Here is a 20,533-nt window from a genome sequence, read left to right as displayed (position 1 = left end):
AAATCAAAGAAAACACAATTATTAATTGATTAGCTACTAATCTTGTAATCTCATAATATTTAATAAGGTCTGAAACTCTCATTGATGCTACAACATATAATTATTTACGTATTTAACAAAGTTAATCCAGATAAAAAGAAATATAATTATTTTTTCTTATTAATATCTTAAATGAATCATGTTGATTAAAAAAATATTTAAAAAATATAAAATTTTTATATTTTTCAATATATTAAAAATTAGAAAGGGCTATGTATATATAAAAATAATAATAAAAGAAGAGAAACTAGGGATAGGGCATGCATGTATGATATAGAATAATATGGTAAATATATGTTTGGTGAATGCCAAGCCACATTCGCATGACACATGATTTATACGCACACATTGAAATTGCAAGGTGGATAAATTTCAGAGGGAGAAATGGGAAAAAAAATCACAACTTTGTCCTAAAAACTTTCGAGTGTGAGAAAACAAAGACAGGCACATCCAGACGCTCACCTCCACCACCACCACCACCAACACCAAAGAACTCCTCCGCCAACCACCAGCTCCTCCACCTCCCCTATCATTTTAAAACACACACATTGCAAAATCTACTGCGTACCAAACACTTAGCATAGATTCTACCTACCTATCCTTCCATTTGTCTTAATCGTGAGAGTTTCTGTTTACAAAACGACTTCTCTTTTTGGATAAAACTACCCCTTTTCACTCTCTAACAAGGAGGCGATCTATATACCACCGATCAACTCTCTCTCAGTTGCGATCGTTCTCGTTTTGTTGATATCGAGGATCGATCTGTGAGTACTTTGTTTTTTTGGATTTTTTATTTTTTTTGGTGCTTATTTCTTGTGCAAAGTAGATATGTTCAGCTTGTTTGATGATCGATTCTGTTTTTTTAAAGATTTTTTTTTAATTATTTTGATGATCGGGTTGGAAATTATTTGGTCACAGAAGATTGAGTCTGCCTCGAAATGCTAGTTTTTTTTTCCTGGAATTTTTTTTTGTTAGAGATGCTGTTTGATTGATGAAAATTTTAAAATCTTTTGCTTGGTTAGAGATGATGTTTGTTTGATGAAACTTCATGGATCGATTGAATTGATTGTTTTACACATATGCAACTGTCGATGTGTTTGATTAAGATGTAAAATTTGTTTTGAAGCAGTGACTGATTTGGGTATGAAAAATGAAGCTTAATGGAATAAACGATTGTATATATTCATTTGTTAATTTAGCTACATTTGCTTTATTTTTCGGCTAAAAATAGTATCTCTTATCCTATATATGTTGCTTTTAAAGTACGCAGCTTTTAGCTTTTCTTTCTGTTTTTATCTCTGATTTGATGTCTGTTACTAACTGAACTGTATATTCGTGGGAATTTTTTTTTCAGTTTTAGTCACTGATAGTATCATGATTGCTCCAATTTGAACTTGTATGATGTCATGATTGAGAAATTTGTATAAACTGGTTTATCTTGATATGGATATGCTATTTGTTCGAATTTTAGTTGCTTGTAGGGCTTTAGACGAATGATGTGGTTAAGTTCAGTTTTGTGCTCTGCATGTGTGAGACATTTAAATCGATTCTGTACTATTATCTTTATGTGCTTAAGTGTGCATCATAATGGTTTATCTTTCTGTTTTTGGATCATTTGTGTGCCTACGTAAGAGTTCGTGTAAAGATTACGGGTTTATGGATCTTTGTATGTATACGTGGCTAAGTGTACATAAGAGTGGTTAATGTTTCAGTTTTTGGATCAACTATGTGCCTGATAAAGAGCACGTGTAAAGAATCTTCTAAAAAAAGAGTACGTGTAAAGAATACAAGTTTAGCTGTTTGAATGGCTTTCCATTTATGGCATGATTTTGATTTATGTGTATGCATATGCGTATTTCTAAAGTTGATGCATTTTTTTTTAATCACAGGAGATTTGAAAGGATATTAGGGGAATTAAGTGGAATGTAATTTGCATGGGTTGAGGATGCCAGAATTGAGAAGTGGAGCCCGGAGATCGAAGCGTCTTGATGATCTTCAGACTCTTCAACAACCGATCAACCCAGCAGAGAATTGGATCCAACCTGCTCAAAACAAGACCAGAAGAAGAGTTGGTGGTAGAGGAAGAGGTGGCAATGCCACAGGTGTAGCAAAAGGCGCTTTGCCGGCAATACCCACGAGGCTGACTGCTGCTGGTAGAGGCCGGGGCATTAGGTTGATAGATTTAGACCCAGAACCTTGTGAGGTTGAAGCTGCAGCTTTAGGAGCTGCTGAACCAGGTTATAATCGAGTTGAGGTAGTGGCAGACAAAGATATTGCGATGGATGGTGGGAGTGCAGAGAAGGCAATGGGAGTTGAAGAAGAAGGAAACACGACTCCAGTTCCAGAGAGGGTATTGCTTATTTGCGCACTATTCTTGTTGGGTTTGTTTGTGCACATTGAGTAGTTATTTATTTAGCTTCTAGTTGGATTGTTGTGAACTTGTTTGCTTTAAATAATGGAACTGCCTTGACTATTATTATAATGTCATGCCTTCTTTAGCTGACAATAACAATTAAAAAATTGCTGACTTTGCTCTTCCAATTGATATGGAATCGGTTATTTGAAAAAGATATAGATAATGATGGTCATTTCAAAAATTTGTGAAATTAAAACTCTTTGTGTGTGATTGGTCAATCACATTGGCGTAGTTGATTAGCTTACGTGTCATCTCTCTTGTATTAATTAATGCTTTCTAAATTTATAGCAGTTCATCCTTTGGAAATAAAACTGTTATTGAAGGTAGTATTTCTATTGCTGAGTGCAGGTGCAAGTGGGTAATTCTCCTATGTATAAAATAGAAAGGAAGTTGGGTAAGGGTGGTTTTGGCCAAGTTTATGTTGGCAGAAGGGTAAGTGGTGGTACTGACAGAACTGGACCAGATGCGATTGAGGTATGACTGAAGATTTCATTTCTGTATCTGTGTGTTTTAATGCTGTAATCACTTGTAATCTGGTGCATTGAGTTCCTTTCCTTACAGGTCGCTTTGAAGTTTGAGCACCGAAATAGCAAAGGTTGCAATTATGGCCCTCCTTATGAGTGGCAAGTGTATAAGTACGTATATTTTTAAATTGATATTTTAAGATATCATCTTCTTGAACTGAACATGTTTTGAAACTTATTACCTGATTCCTCATTCATTATTGACCTTTGCCTCTTACTTTTCAAATTGAACAGTACTCTAAATGGATGTTATGGAATTCCTTGGGTGCATTACAAGGGTCGTCAAGGAGATTTCTACATTTTGGTGAGTGTTGATTGTGTGCTCCATTTGTTAAAATTTCTGAATTTACTTACTTTTTCTGATGGAGAAATTAAATAAATATTTCAGGTCATGGACATGCTTGGACCCAGTCTTTGGGATGTTTGGAATTCCCTGGGCCAATCGTAAGAAAGAGAATCTCTCTCTCTCTCTCTCTCTCTCTCTCTCTCATACATAAAGATGCTTACAGCATCCACAAGCTTTTCTTGTCTTTTTTTTTCTCCCTCTGCATATTTAATGTGCTAGTACCTGCAACAGGATGTCACCAAGTATGGTGGCCTGCATTGCTGTGGAGGCAATATCAATTCTTGAAAAGCTTCATATGAAGGGGTGAATACTTTTATGTTTTCATGCTTTATTCCTTCTAAGTCGCAATGAGTTATGGCTTCTTATGATGTTGTCCTCTGCTCGAGACAGGTTTGTGCATGGAGACGTGAAACCAGAAAATTTTTTGCTTGGTCAACCTGGAAGTGCTGATGAAAAAAAGCTATATCTTATTGATCTTGGTTTGGGTATGTTTGTCTTACTTTCCCTGTTTATAGACGGTTGCCCTGAAGTGCTTGTGCAACCAATTGCGGTTTATGTAAACGCCTACATGTTTTTATTGGTGGTTTTTGTTTGCAATTTAACTTAAATTGTGGAAAATGTTAATTATCCTTTGTGTTTGTTTCTGATGCCACTGGTGCACTTTTGGTTCAGCATCTAGATGGAAAGATGCATCATCTGGTCAACATGTTGACTATGATCAGAGGCCTGATGTATTCAGGCAAGTTGAATCCCACACCCCACCATTCTCTCATCCCCCCCCCAAACACCAAAAAAAAAAAAAAAAGGGGGTCTACCGTCCACCCAATAAATCTTTTCCAATTTATGCTTAAGCTTTAATTATGGCACCTCTCTTTTGGCAGGGGAACAATAAGGTATGCTAGTGTACATGCGCATTTAGGCCGAACTGGAAGTCGGAGGGATGATCTCGAGTCATTGGCTTACACATTGATATTTCTTATAAAAGGAAGATTACCCTGGCAGGGGTATCAGGTAGCTTTATGTTGCTGATTCATGTTTTGCATTAAGGATACATTTTCAAATGGATATCTGACATTATTTCTTTTTCTTATTTTCTAATAAAATCACAGGGGGATAATAAGAGTTTTCTTGTTTGTAAGAAAAAGATGGCCACTTCTCCAGAGTTGATGTGTTGTTTTTGTCCTGCCCCATTCAAACAATTCCTTGAAGCGGTTACAAATATGAAGTTTGATGAGGAGCCCAACTATTCGAAGCTAATATCTTTTTTTGAAAGCCTTATTGAACCTTGCACACCATTAAGACCAATTAGAATTGATGGAGCTCTTAAGGTGATTGTGACAACCCCCCAACACCCCCCCCCAAACTCCTCTCCTCCTTCTTCTCCTCTTAAGTTGGATAGGATGCTGTGACTATCTTTTTCCATTTTTTCCCCTGCACAAACAGGTTGGACAAAAGCGTGGAAGATTGCTTATAAACTTGGAAGAGGATGAGCAACCAAAGAAGAAAGTACGATTAGGCAGTCCTGCTACACAGTGGATTTCTGTTTACAATGCTCGTCGACCAATGAAGCAGAGGTAAATTTATTTTGTTTTGGTATGACATTTGCTATTTCTTCTTTTGCTTGCACTCTTAGTTCCTTACGACTTATCACTTCTATCTGTTCTCCCTGAGCACAATAAGCATGTAAGATGAGTTGATCTTTTATCATTCACACCCTAGGCAAATAAGCAAGCATCATTTTGGATTCCACTTGGCCTTGTTAAATTTATAATGTATGTTTTGGTTTCAAATTATGGGTTTGATATTAGAATCAGGCTGCTTGTTAATTATTTCCAAGCTCATGTTCTATTCTAGACAAGGTTGTCAAACTCGCTTTTCTAACCTAGAATCAGTGAAGGGGTTGTGAAATCGTATCGTAAAATTGTAAGATTTTATAACTTACTTAAAATACCTTTAAAAAAAATTTTATAATCATATTTATATAAATACAAAATAAACTTTCACATACATTTAAGCATAAGAAGTTGTAAAAAAAAGCTTTCCAATATATTAAGTTTTATATTCAAATGATTTTAATTTTAAATAAAATATTTTCTTCACCACGTTATCAATATGAGAATAATTAAAATTATACACACGTATACACATATATACATATATAAACTTCATATTTGAAAGTATAATTCTAAGTTTTTAACTTTAAAAATATATAAATACAACTAATAGAAATATTTGATGAATAATCTATAGAAATTAGATAATATTTTTCATAATTGAAATATAGCAAAAGTTGTTCAAAGAATAATATAAAAAATTACAATATATACATGATAATTGTAGTATAAAAAATAATGGTTATTACTATGTTTAACAACTTAAAAAATCTAAAAGTGATGTTGAAATAAACAAATGACAATGACTTTGATAAATTCATAGGAAATATTTTAAATTGTAAAATTTTAAATGTATAAAATCTTAAAATTGTAGAATCGTAAATGATGCAGCGTGATGCATAACAAGATAACACACAATAATACAAGAGTGAAAAATTGAGAGAATATCTCTGCTGGAAATTTTTATTAATTGAATTCTGAATTGAAAATGCATAGATTATAGGGATGTTTATGGGGATTATGGACTTCTAAACCTAAATAGGAAAATAACTCTACTAACTAGGAAGTTTACATAAACTAAATTACAATAGGAAATCCTAAATAAAATGGGAAGAAATCTAAATCCTACTTAGAATAGGAAAATTTAATAAATCCTAGAAGAAATAGGAAACCAAGAAGAAAATACTAATTAGGAAAATATATTAAACTAATTTTGCCAAGCTAAAACTCTCCCAAAACAAGTAGGATCACGTTAGGATTGCTGAAAACACACTTGGAAACCTGTTTGGACTGAAAAACAAATCTCCACTAGCTGCCACAGTGGGAAACACGAATTTCTGCCTCTCTTGTGCCCTGTGGAACCCTAGCCGTGTTATGGACTGCTGGAACACACAGGGGTTTGTTCCTTGCTGTTTGGAACTCCAAGCCCTGTATCAGTAAACTCGTAAAATCATGTTTTTTTTTAATCCAATTTACCATTTAAAATCTAGATTTTACCTTTATTTTACTTAAATTTCAAATTTACATGCATTTTGACTCGTTTTGGTGATTCTAGCTCGTAAAATAATAAAATTGTATGAGTAAACTAGCGATTTTAACAATTATGATTCTAAAACAATTAAATGTTTTTTTAGCTTAAACTGGTTTGAAAATGCTGTATCATATCATTGGTTTCACGTTTGTAACATCATTTTCTATGTATTTGTTTCTAATCTCACTTAAGTTGACTAGATAAATTAATGTAATAAAGGCTGATCAGATGGTGCTATGGTGGTATCATTTTGTTGAAGCATACGCATTAGATTCTAAATGGCTGCAAAATGATTCATTTTCTTGTATGGTTTACGGCCAGCTTTAAATGAGACATGCCAACTCAACGACAACAACAACATCTAAGCCAACTCGATAAAATTTAATGTCTTCTTTATTGATTGCCTTTGATGCTGCATGCTGTCAACAGTTTGCTTACAGCAAATATTAGCATCCAAAGTGTCCCTTGCATTAATATGCTGTGACTAGCAGGAACTAAATTAAAAAAATACTGCAACTCAACTCAACTCAACTCAACTAAGCCTTTATCCCAAAAATTTGGGGTCGGCTATATGGATTCGCTTTTTCCACTCTGAACGATTTTGGGTTAAATCCTCAGAAATGTGTAATGCTTCTAAGTCATGTTGTACTACTCTCCTCCAAGTCAATTTAGGTCTACCCCTTTTTTTCTTTCTATCCTCTAACCTAATGTGCTCTACTTGTCTAACTGGAGCCTCCGTATGTCTACGCTTCACATGACCAAACCACCTTAATCTCCCTTCTATCAACTTCTTCAATTGGTACCACTTCTACCTTTTCTCTAATACTTTCATTACGGACTTTATCTAGTCTAGTATGGCCACTTATCCACCTTAAAATTCTCATCTCTGCAACTCTTATCTTAGATGCATACGACTCTTTCAGTGCCCAACACTCACTACTATATAACATAGCCGGTCGTATGGCTGTACGGTAAAATTTTCCTTTTAATTTATTGGGAATCTTACGATCACATAAAACTCCCGTGGCACGTCTCCACTTTAACCATCCAGCTTTAATCCTATGACTAACATCCTCCTCACATCCCCCATCTACTTGAAGGACTGAGCCTAGATATTTAAAGTGATTACTTTGGGACAGTACCACTCCATTCAAACTAACTCCTTCCCTATCACCAGTTTGGCCTTCACTGAACTTGCAATGCATGTATTCTGTCTTCGTTCTACTTAACTTAAAACCCTTTGACTCTAGAGTACTTCTCCAAAGTTCTAGTTTCCTATTGACTCCTTCTCGTGTCTCATCTATCAGAACAATATCATCCGCAAACATTATGCACCAAGGAATACTCTCTTGTATATGTTTCGTCAGTTCATCTAAAACTAATGTAAAAAGATAAGGGCTTATGGCTGATCCTTGGTGTAATTCAATTGAGATCGGAAAATCTCTTGTGTCCCCTCCCACTGTGCGCACAATAGTAGTTGCTCCTTCATACATATCTTTCAATACTTGTATGTACCTAATAGATACCCTCTTTTGTTCTAACACATTCCATAAGACTTCTCTTGGAACACTATCATAAGCCTTCTCCAAATCAATAAAAACCATGTGTAGATCTTTCTTCACATCTCTATATTTCTCCATCAAGCTTCTAATAAGAAAGATAGATTCCATAGTATAACTACCGCGCATGAAACAAAATTGATTGAGAGAGATATAAGTATCATGACGTAGTCGATGCTCCACAACTCTCTCCCACAACTTCATAGTATGGCTCATGAGTTTAATTCCCCTATAGTTTGAGCAACTCAGATGTCTCCTTATTTTTAAAAATAGGTACTAAAATACTCTTCCTCCATTCATCGTGCATTTTCTTTGAGTTTAGAATCTTATTAAATAATTTAGTTAACCATGCCACTCCCATATCTCCCAAATACTTCCACACTTCAATTGGTATTTCATCTGTCCACGTGCTTTACCCACTTTCATTCTCTTAAGTGCTTCCTTTACTTCTAAAGATCTAATCCTTCTAGTATAATTTACATTCTTTTCTATTGTTCTATAATCTATATCTATTTCCATTTTGACTATTATTAAAGAGATCATTAAAATAATTTCTCCATCTTTCTTTAATGTCCTCATCTTTCACCAACACTTTTCCTTCTTTATCCTTAATGCACCTAACTTGATTAAGGTCTTGACATTTCCTTTCTCTACTCCTTGCTAATCTATAAATATCTTTCTCCCCTTCTTTAGTTCCAAGTTTCTCATATAACTTTTCAAAGGCCTGTGCTCTTGCTTGACTAACTGCCTTTTTTGCCTCTTTCTTTGCTATCTTGTATTGTTCATATGTCTCATTATTATCACATTTAGGTAATTTCTTATACCATTCCCTTTTTCTCTTCACTGCCTTTTGTACTTCCTCATTCCACCACCATCTCTCTTTTGAGGGTGGTCCATGTCCTTTAGACTCTCCAAGTACTTTTCTAGCTACTTCTCTAATCTTTGATGCCATCTGTATCCACATATCATTGGCCTCCATATTTAGCTTCCATACTTCGGACTCGAGAAGCTCATTTTTGAACTTCACTTGCTTTACTCCTTTGAACTCCTACCACTTTGTTCGAGCTACACTATTTCTTCTGACCTTACTTGAATTGTTCCTAAACTTGACATCCAAGACCACCAACCTATGTTGACTTGTTAAAGCCTCTCCTGGAATGACCTTGCAATCCTTGCATAGAGCTCTATTTGTCTTCCTGGTTAAGAGGAAGTCGATTTGGCTTCTATGTTGCCCACTTTTGAAAGTCACTAAATGTGACTCTCTTTTTATAAAGTAGGTATTTGCTAGTATTAGGTCGTATGCCATAGAAAAATCCAGGATACTTTTTCCCTCCTCATTTCGACTGTCAAAACCAAAACCTCCATGAACATTCTCATAACCTTGTCTATCACTTCCTACATGTCCATTCAAATCTCCACCAATGAAAACATTCTCTTCATTCGGTATGCTTTGCTTCTCTCCTACCCATTTAGTCTCCTGAATGCAAGCAATATTCACCATTCTCCTTTCCAAGGTATCCACAAGCTCCATTAATTTTCCTGTAAGTGATCCAACATTCCAAGTACCAACCCTGATCCTCCTCCTATCCTGCTCCTTCCTAATTGGTCTCCTTCTATGATATCTTCTATTGTTTTCTATGTTTATCTTGTGTTCTGTTCCACTATTTGTTCTACTATCTGTCCTATGGACTAACTTCTTTACCCACACCCGTCCATGATGTGGGAACCCTTGCTCACTTAACACCACACCCGGGCGCCGGCATGGCGCGTTGCTTTCGGTGAACGCCCTACACCCTTGCATATTTATCACTACACCCGGGCTCCGATGTAGCGCGTCGTTAGTAGAGGACGCCCCAACGTTTATATCTTTTGAATCCATATCATAGGGTGTGACGAAATTTTTACGCTGGTTGTCACCTACCGCAACACTCCTCCTTTATCCGGGCTTGGGACCGGCTAAGCGCAAACTACTTAGGCGGAGTTAAAAAAAAAAAAACACTGCAGATAAAAAAAAATATTGAACAATGCCATTGACTAGTAAAGTAAATGAAGGAGATAAGAATTTTCCTATTCCATTTAATAATTGATGATATGTTTAGTGATCAATGAACGTATAGAGATCCACACAACTTTTAAGAATAATGTTTATGATGGACAAGGCCATGTCAGAAAAAAAAATTGACTCAACCGATATGGAACTACAGCCTGGACAAAACAAATATTGAATTTTAGGTACTTTATTAGTGGTAAGAACCCTTGATAGTTGGTGGAGGCATGCTGATCCAGAATATTTGGAAGCTTTTATTACCTAGTAGAAGTTGCAGCACTGTGGCACAACAATGAGTGAAAAGCAAACAATGAATAAATAAGACTTTTTCTTCCCTTTTTCATTTAAGGATGAGAGAAATTGGAAAGAGATTAGCTCTCTAGTCAGGTAAGAAAGTGAAGGTGAAAAGTAAACAATGAATAGGACTTGCCTGTTTCATATGAAGTTCAAAGTAAGGGAGATATAGTCATGTAGATAATAGAATTATGAGATATTGCTTCTAATATAAGAATTTGAGAGAGAGAGAGAGAGAGGAGTACAGGCCAAATCTTGAGAAATATTCTTCAGTTGAGACTACTGACGAAGTAAATATTCCTTAGAATTCTGCATCAAAATGGTTTTTGGTATAGAATTCAGCTCATTGATTGCTGGTTTTAAACAATTCTATGTAAATTTGATCCATAATTACCCAGAAGCAAATGGCATCTCTACATAAATTTAACATGTAGTAAATTTGATCACCATTTTTAGCCTGCCCACCATTGTATAACAGCTCATTCATTATGTAGACTAACTGATGCAAATGAGTAGCTCGACTTCTGTGATATCTTATGTTTTGTGAAGTGGATAAGGATGGTATTTTTTTTTGTCATTTAAGTATTACCTTCCTCTTTAGGCAGAGGAGAAAAAAAGTTGGTAGGTAGCAACTGAAGCTTCAAGAGAACATTGAAGTACAATATAGAACAACAAAAAATACATGGTTCACGCTTCAAAGCTGTGGCAAGGAAACTTATGCTGAATCCCTTGCCCTTTGTGCCACAGAGCATCCGGCTGGATTTCCGTTTATCATCGTTATGCACTTTAGTGTGTGGTGTTCAAAGTTTAATTCAGAAGGGTTTGAGTTTTTCTCTACAAAACTGGTGAGATGGTGAGGAGGATGAAGTTGAGCATAGAGCAATGCAACTCTGGGATAATAGGGACTAGTGCTAGTAAGATATGAAATTTAGATGACTAGCCATGAAAAATAATTAAAGGCTGAAAGTAGATGGTTTGAATATATATGGTAGATCATGGTTGATTACATTTGAAGAATAATGAATGCTTTGAAGGATTGAAGGAGATTTAAAATCTCTAGCAATCCAAAATATTTTAACACGTGCATTATTTTTAGCGGATATTGAAGAAAATTTTTGGAGTACATATTTTTTTGTCATTTTTTGTTCTAAAATTGGACAGTCTTATATTATCAATTTAGCCGTAAATTCTTTTAATGTCATAAGCTTATAGTTATTATAGTTTTTGATGGTTAAGATAGAATGTCAGCCTGCACTCGTATCACAATATCCATATTACTTTATCTCACTTTTGGAGGATGTTGAACATTGTCTTCAATTTGACATGATTTATTCCCAAAAGCCTGCATTTTTTTTTTAATTGCAAGTAATACAGATGAGAGTGAAAATATCAATTATAAGAAGCACCTTGTTTCTATTGTTTGTTTCTCCTGCTTGGCAATAAGGAATTCTTATTGGATTTGCAGATATCATTATAATGTGGCAGATGCAAGGCTGCGCCAGCATGTGGACAAAGGGAATGAAGATGGGTTATATATCAGTTGTGTGGCCTCTTCAGCTAATCTCTGGGCCCTAATCATGGATGCTGGAACTGGTTTCACTACGCAGGTTTATGAACTGTCAGCTGTCTTCCTGCACAAGGTTATAGTTTGAAAACATTAATTGCTAGCATCTTCTGTCAGTGACTTGTAAAACCAATGGAACTATTAACTTTGTTTATCATTCTTGAATTTTTATTAGGATTGGATTATGGAACAGTGGGAAAAGAATTTCTATATTAGTTCAATAGCTGGTGCAAGCAATGGAAGTTCATTAGTTGTTATGTCCAAAGGTTGGTACCTTTTTGTGCTTTATTGATTTATGATGTCTGCTGTCTAGTTTAACTTGAAATTTGGGTAAGTGACTTGAAATAGAAGTGTTAGATCTAACTTTTAGTTTGCAAATTGCATTTTACTAATTATGGCTGGTGTAAAATTATTCATTTATGCATGTCATTGACATTGGTACTTGGTCAGACTGTTCATGCAAACGTGCTTGAATTAATTTAGATCTATTTTCCAAGAAATTGAATAGGATTATCCACTACCAAAGAATATTCTGAAATGTTTATAATCATGCAGGAACTCCTTACACCCAGCAGTCATACAAAGTGAGTGAATCTTTTCCTTTCAAGTGGATAAATAAGAAGTGGAAAGAAGGCTTTCATGTCACATCCATGACAACTGCTGGCAGTCGCTGGGGTGTGGTGATGTCCAGGAATGCTGGATATTCAGATCAGGTATGAGTTTTCATCGGAAATAAATGAATAACCATTTTCCTTTCTAAATGTGTGCACACCTACTTTCTGATTTACCCAATAGCATCTGATTTTCCCTCTTTTTCTTTTGGATTTACTGTTGAAGGTTGTGGAGCTTGATTTTTTGTACCCGAGTGAAGGAATACATCGGCGATGGGAAAATGGTTACAGGATCACATCTATGGCTGCCACTGCTGATCAGGCCGCCTTCATATTAAGCATACCAAAACGGAAAATGGTGGATGAAACTCAGGAAACACTTCGTACCTCTGCCTTCCCAAGCACCCATGTAAAGGTACGTATCACACTTGTCTCGCCTTTGCTCCCAACACCTGACAAAGTTTGGTTTCAACACCCAGGAACTAACTTGGTTTAACATTTTTTATTGTGTATACCTGTAGGAACTCATAACTAAATTCACTTAAATATGGTTGGACTTGGAAACATATTTTGTATCTTTCTTTTGGTGGTTTCACTTTAATGATTGTTATTTTTATCTTTATTCTCTATGACAGGAAAAATGGTCCAAAAACCTCTACATTGCATCAATCTGTTATGGACGAACTGTCTGCTAATTTCTGGTGTAAATGTGGGTGGAGCATCCCCAAAAAAACTTCATAGTTTCAAAATTTGAAAGCTGAGAGGGTATTTTGAGACCTAACATGGAATTGGTTGGCTGGCTTTCTCCTGCAAGTTAAGGTAAACTCAAGCTTCTCATATAGGATCTCCGCATATATTGATTGTACAAGGGAAAAGAAAAAGGGATAGAGAAAAGAGAGCTGGTGCCCTGAGCCACAATCTGAGCTGGTGGGCAATAGCTTGTTAAAACATTTATATGTATTAGTACCTGGCTATTGCAGTCGAGTTGTGCTTCATTACTGTCATTATGCTTTGGCCTTTTGAGTTGTCATAAATGGAAGACAAGTATATTGCCATGTAGTTAGCATCCCTCTCTCACAAGATTGCTTCTGCCCTTGGTTTTACCTTGACCGCTTTAAATTTATCTAATTAATTTGAATTTTAATTAAAAATTAAATTAATAAAATTATTTTTATAAAAAGCTATTTTTTTAATTGAAAACAAATTACAATTTGTAAGTTTATCTAAAATTTCTATTATATAATTTTTCATAAATAATTTAATTAAACATATCATTTAAAATAATTTAATTTAAATTAAAAAAACTTGAAATGATTTAACACCTAAATAAAATAATTAAATCTTAATATTTTTGAATTTTCCTATAATCAAATTATAATTAAGGACGCACCATCCATGTCATGCATACTAGAATTATTATTTATTGTTTACTATAGGTAATATTTCAAATTAATTTTGTAAAATACTTTTTATATTAATTTAATATATTTAAAATAAATAATTTTATTACTTGCTAACAAGATTAAATTTAATTAATAAAAAAAACTCTGATATTTTGTTAATAGGAAAGTCAAGTCATCTTTAAAAAAGGAAAATGAAAAGTCAAGTCAAGTCCACGTGATGTACCTAAAGAAAAAAAGTCAATTCCATGTGGAAAATAATGAAAGCATCTTTGCCGCAACCTACACCAACGCAACAAAAGTCTGCATCTTGTCTTTATGGGTTTTTCTTTGAAAATTTATTAATTAATCTTATATTTTAATAAATTAATTATTTAGTTTTTTTATTTAAAAAAAACATTATTTAATTTTTTACTGTTTAATTCTATCAACTAGGAATAGCAATGGATCACAAAATTTATTTATCCGAATTTAAATTTATTAATATTTTTAAAATTTTAAATATATCTTAAATTTAATTAAAATATATTTTTAGCTACTTGGATCTTATTATTATCATGAGAAAAATAACTGAATTTGTTTAATTTTATATAAAAATTATTTTTTAATATTTTATATTTAAAGTTTTAATAATTTTATAAAATATTTAAATTATGTTTTATTGAAAACAAAATACAAAAATTTATAAATATTATAATAAAAATATATATTTTATATTTAATTAAATATACGAGCTTAGGTAATGAATACTCAATATATAAAACTCAAACTCGTTACGGGTGTTATTCTTTAAACTTAAATCCGTCTCAAACTCAATTATATACTATCTAAATCTATCTTATTAGGATTCGATCTAGTTAAGTACCTATAAAAACTTGACTACTGTTATCCTTAATATAGTATTTATAAATTGAAAAATATAATTATATAATTATTTTACTTCCTAAATTTTAAATTATTTTATTCTTATAACGTTACGTTCTTTCTTTTTAAATATATTGACTAATAAAAACTTAATTTAAACTGACAAATAGACTAAAAATTAGATAGAATAAAAATATAAAGATTAACTAATGTATTTTTAAAAATAAATAATCAGATAGTTGATTTTGTTAAAATAAAAAAATTAAATAATAATTTTTTATTTTTACTTTATATATATATAATTAATTAATTAAAATAAAAGTGCAGATTTGATCAGATAAATGTGAACAGAGTGTTAAAACCATTCTTCTATACCATAAAGCTTCATCTAAATAGGTGTTTATTGGAAATAAAGATTGATTTGGATTTGTATTTTAAGAGAAAAATCATAAAACCTCAATTTAATGTTTAATTTAGATTTTTTTTTAAATCTCAAATTAAATTCTCGATCATATATTTAAATGGATCCTGTATATGAATTATTAAAATAAAAACAAATTCAATCATTCTGTGGGTAATGGAGGAATCTTGGAATTTGATTTTTGCAACCATTCCATACGCTGTGACATAAAGTCTATGGAATTATTCATTCCTTTTGGAGCAATTCTTATCTATATTAGAGTATATTAATTATTAATTATTATTTTAATTTAAATTATGATGAATCTCATTTAAAAATATATGAATGTAATTTTTTGTTAATTAAGTGTTCATGTATAAACCTTGGTGCAGGAAATTTTTTTTTTTTTTTTTTTTTTTCCGTTATGAAGAAGTCATCAATGGAGACTAACTATGATGTAAAGCCAATGGGTCAAGTCGGTTGACTACTGAAAAAGAAATCAATGGTGCTTCTTCCCATCTATCTATGGGAAGGAAAAGAATAATAAAACCAAAAAAATATTATAATAATAAATTTTTTTTTTAGATAATAAAGGATAAATTTTAATTAATTATATAATTTAATTTCATAATAATAAAAAATTTAATTTAATTTTTTTTAAATTGTATTAATTGATACCGATCATCTAATAAATTATAAATATATCGAGATAATATTGTTAGAATTTTATTATAATTAGTATATCATATATAGTAGATTGTAATTATTATCATCTAGTTACAATTTTTCTTTTCTAGAAAATTATGAAAAATAATAATTATTCTTATTATTATTATGAGATAAACTTAAAATTTTTTGCTATAATATTGTTTAATTTTCCATTTAAAAATCTTATAAAATTTAATATTTTAAAATATTATAAAATTTAATATTTTAAAATATTATAATTTTAGGAATTTTCATATTTATTGGACACTTATTTATTAACTAAGCGATAATCTAACATGAAAAATTAAATATTGAATAATTAGGAAAATATTTGTCAATAAAATAACCATAACACTTGATAAATTGTAATTTAATATACAACTCAACTCAACTCAACTCAACTAAGCCTTTATCCCAATAATTTGGGGTCGGCTATATGGATTCGCTTTCTCCACTCTAAACGATTTTAGGTTAAATCCTCAGAAATATGTAATGCTTATAGGTCATGTTGTATTACTCTCCTCCAAGTCAATTTAGGTCTACCCCTTTTTTTCTTTCTATCCTCTAACCTAATGTGCTCTACTTGTCTAACTGGAGCCTCCGTATGTCTACGCTTTACATGACCAAACCACCTCAATCTCCCTTCTCTCAACTTATCTTCAATTGGCACCACTCCTACCTTTTCTCTAATACTCTCATTACGGACTTTATCTAGTCTAGTATGGCCACTCATCCACCTTAACATTCTCATCTCTGCAACTCTTATCTTAGACGCATACGACTCTTTCAGTGCCCAACACTCACTACCATATAACATAGCCGGTCGTATGACTGTACGGTAGAATTTTTCCTTTCAGCTTATTGGGAATCTTACGATCACATAAAACTCTCGTGGCACGTCTCCACTTCAACCATCCGGCTTTAATCCTATGACTAACATCCTCCTCACATCCCCCATCTACTTGAAGGACTGAGCCTAGATATTTAAAGTGATTACTTAGGGACAGTACCACTCCATTCAAACTAACTCCTTCCCTATCACCAGTTTGGCCTTCACTGAACTTGCAATGCATGTCTGTCTTCGTTCTACTTAACTTAAAATCCTTTGACTCTAGAGCACTTCTCCAAAGCTCTAGTTTTCTATTGACTCCTTCTCGTGTCTCATCTATCAGAACAATATCATCCGCAAACATCATGCACCAAGGAATACTTTCTTGTATATGTTTCGTTAATTCATCTAAAACTAATGTAAAAAGGTAAGGGCTTATGGCTGATCCTTGGTGTAATCCAATTGAGATCGGAAAATCTCTTGTGTCCCCTCCCACCGTGCGCACAATAGTAGTTGCTTCTTCATACATATCTTTCAACACTTATATGTACCTAATAGATGCTCTCTTTTATTCTAACACATTCCATAAGACATCTCTTGGGACACTATCACAAGCCTTCTCCAAATCAATAAAAACCATGTGTAGATCTTTCTTCACATCTCTATATTTCTCCATTAAGCTTCTAATGAGAAAAATCGCTTCCATAGTTGAATGACCGGGCATGAAACCAAATTGATTGAGAGAAATAGAAGTATCATGATGTAGTCGATGCTCCACAACTCTCTCCCACAGCTTTATAGTATGGCTCATGAGTTTAATTCCCCTATAGTTTGTGCAACTCTGTATGTCTCCCTTATTTTTAAAAATAAGTACTAAGATACTCCTCCTCCATTCATCAGGCATTTTCTTTGAGTTTAGAATCTTATTAAATAATTTAGTTAACCATGCCACTCTCATATCTCCCAAACACTTCTACACTTCAATTGGTATTTCATCGGGTCCACAGGTTTTACCCACTTTTATTCTCTTAAGTGCTTCCTTTACTTCTAAAGATCTAATCCTTCTAGTATAATTCACATTCTTTTCTATTGTTCTATAATCTATATTCACGTTATTACCATTTTGACTATTATTAAAGAGATCATTAAAATAATTTATCCATCTTTCTTTAATGTCCTCATCTTTCACTAACACTTTTCCTTCTTTATCGTTAATGCACCTAACTTGATTGAGATCTTGACATTTCATTTCTCTCCTCCTTGCTAATCTATAAATATCTTTCTCCCCTTCTTTAGTTCCAAGTTTCTCATATAACTTTTCAAAGGCCCGTGCTCTTGCTTGACTAACTGCCTTTTTTGCCTCTTTCTTTGTTATCTTGTACTGTTCATATACCTCATTATTATCACATTTAGGTAATTTCTTATACCATTCCCTTTTTCTCTTCACTACCTTTTGTACTTCCTCATTCCACCACCATCTCTCTTTTGAGGGTGATTCATGTCCTTTAGACTCTCCAAGTACTTTTCTAGCTACTTCTCTAATCTTTGTTGCCATCTGTATCCACATATCATTGGCCTCCATATCCAGCTTCCATACTTCGGACTCGAGAAGTTCATTTTTGAACTTCATTTGCTTTACTCCTTTGAACTCCCACCACTTTGTTCGAGCTACACTATTTCTTCTGACCTTACTTGAATTGTTCATAAACTTGACATCCAAGACCACCAACTGATGTTGACTTGTTAAAGCCTCTCATGGAATGACCTTGCAATCCTTGTACAGAGCTCTGTTTGTCTTCCTGGTTAAGAGAAAGTCGATTTGGCTTCTATGTTGCCCACTTTTGAAAGTCACTAAATGTGACTCTCTTTTTATAAAGTAGGTATTTGCTAGTATTAGGTCGTATGCCATAGCGAAATCCAGGATACTTTTTCCCTCCTCATTTCGACTTCCAAAACCAAAACCTTTATAAACATTCTCATAACCTTGTCTATCACTTCCTACATGTCCATTCAAATCTCCACCAATGAAAACATTCTCTTCATTCGGTATGCTTTGCATTAAATCATTTATATCTTCCCAAAACCTTTGTTTACTCTCACTGTCTAGTCCTATTTGTGGGGCATAAGCACTAACTATATTTATTGTTTCTCCTTCTAGTACTAGCTTTATTAGTATAATTCTATCTCCTACTCTTTTCACAGCTATTACTGCGTCTTTCAATGTCTTGTCTATGATTATGCCCACTCCGTTCTTATTTCTCTCCTTTCCGGTAAACCACAGTTTATACCCTGAATTACCTACTTCCTTACTTTTCTCTCATACCCATTTAGTCTCCTGAATGCAAGCAATATTCACCCTTCTCCTTTCTAAGGTATCCACAAGCTCCATTAATTTTCCTGTAAGTGATCCAATATTCCAAGTATCAACCCTGATCCTCCTTCTAACCTGCTTCTTCCTAATTACTCTCTTTTTATGATATCTTCTATTGTTTTCTATGTTTATCTTGTGTTCTGTTCCACTATCTGTTCTACTATCTGTCCTATGAACTAACTTCTTTACCCACACCCGTCCATGATGTGGGAACCCTTGCTCACTTAACACCACACCCGGGCGCCGGCATGACTCGTCGCTTTCGATGAACGCCCTACATCCTTGCATATTTCTCACTACACCCGGGCTCCGATGTAGCGTGTCGTTAGTAGAGGACGCCCCAACGTTTATATCATTTGAATCCATATCATAAGGTGTGACGAAATTTTTATGCTGGTTGTCACCTACCGCAACCCTCCTCCTTTATCCGGGCTTGGGACCGGCTAAGCGCAAACTACTTAGGCGGAGTTTGTAATTTAATATACATGTGTATTAATTTTTTTGGTATTATTTTAGTATGAAATTTTTTGAAAATAAAATATTTATAATATATATAAATATAGATGAGAAAATAATAAGATGAACAAAATTATGCATAATAATTTAATATTCCAGTTGTTTCTGATTATCATCACTGAAATGATTTTTATAGAATATCTTTATTAGCCACAAGTATTTTATTGCTATACACAAGTGAGCTCCTTGGTGTGCTCCAAATAATTATGTTCTCCTTGTGATAAATTCATGATTTCTTTTGTTAGGTCCTCCTTCTCCCATGATTTTGATTAAGAAACCAAATACAATTTTTTCGGTAGGTCCCCTTTGAGAAACAACAAAATGTAGGTGGAGTGATAAGATAATTTAGAAAAGAAAAACTCGCTTAGACCTGTCATTACAAATTCAAAACATATTATATACAGTGAAATCTATATGTTTGTCTTAAGTTCATAATAAACTCAATTTAGATAAATATTTTTTCGAAAATGAAAGTTAATATATATGATAAGATTGCGTATTTTAGATTAGTAAAACTGCATTTAGGTAAGTTTTTTTAAAATTTTCATTTGTAGGTATTTTAATTTTCCTTATAATTTATTTATTGGTGATATACTAATAATAATACAAGAGAATAGTTTAACCCCAAATTATATAAATAATAAAATTCTTCATGTAATTCTTTGAAAAATTAGAGCTCGTAAAAAATAATTATTAATTTAAAATTATAGTGAGAATTTATTATTTTATAAAATTATTTTTTTATTATATTATTGTGATATATATAGAAAATTTACATATTTTTTTAAGAAAAAATTTATTATTATATATAATTTATTTTTCGTTTGAATTGAGTGAAACAAAAATTTTTTATTAACCCACTTAATTTTCTGGCTCGCACCTGCTTTTGAGATACATACAA

The 20,533-nt window shown here is 33.1% G+C and overlaps 1 protein-coding gene across 1 annotated transcript; it reads left to right on the top strand.

Annotated features, from left to right (window-relative positions):
* The first annotated feature begins 401 nt into the window (after nucleotides 1–401).
* LOC110652334 (casein kinase 1-like protein HD16) lies at nucleotides 402–13,603 on the top strand. Its single transcript, XM_058146626.1, has 16 exons — nucleotides 402–803; nucleotides 1,929–2,389; nucleotides 2,804–3,090; nucleotides 3,214–3,283; nucleotides 3,368–3,423; nucleotides 3,557–3,628; nucleotides 3,716–3,810; nucleotides 3,998–4,064; nucleotides 4,207–4,336; nucleotides 4,435–4,653; nucleotides 4,769–4,899; nucleotides 11,835–12,009; nucleotides 12,109–12,199; nucleotides 12,489–12,646; nucleotides 12,771–12,959; nucleotides 13,180–13,603. The coding sequence occupies exons 5-16, from the start codon at nucleotides 3,371–3,373 to the stop codon at nucleotides 13,237–13,239; spliced, it is 1,440 nt and encodes a 479-aa protein (XP_058002609.1). The 5' UTR covers nucleotides 402–803; nucleotides 1,929–2,389; nucleotides 2,804–3,090; nucleotides 3,214–3,283; nucleotides 3,368–3,370; the 3' UTR covers nucleotides 13,240–13,603.
* The last annotated feature ends 6,930 nt before the right edge of the window (nucleotides 13,604–20,533 follow it).

Source organism: Hevea brasiliensis, chromosome 5 (assembly GCF_030052815.1).
Source record: "Hevea brasiliensis isolate MT/VB/25A 57/8 chromosome 5, ASM3005281v1, whole genome shotgun sequence".
Taxonomy (NCBI): Eukaryota; Viridiplantae; Streptophyta; class Magnoliopsida; order Malpighiales; family Euphorbiaceae; genus Hevea; species Hevea brasiliensis.
Note: the sequence above shows the minus strand (reverse complement) of the source record. Positions and strands in the feature narration are given on the sequence as shown.

What these genes read in the sequence shown, in the direction of transcription:
- LOC110652334 (XM_058146626.1), top strand. Translation starts at nt 3,371, where the DNA reads ATGGACATGCTTGGACCCAGTCTTTGGGATGTTTGGAATTCCCTGGGC. An exon ending in CGTCGACCAATGAAGCAGAG is followed by an intron (nt 4,900 to 11,834) that starts GTAAATTTATTT and finishes TTGGATTTGCAG; the next exon opens with ATATCATTATAATGTGGCAG. An exon ending in ATGCTGGATATTCAGATCAG is followed by an intron (nt 12,647 to 12,770) that starts GTATGAGTTTTC and finishes TTACTGTTGAAG; the next exon opens with GTTGTGGAGCTTGATTTTTT.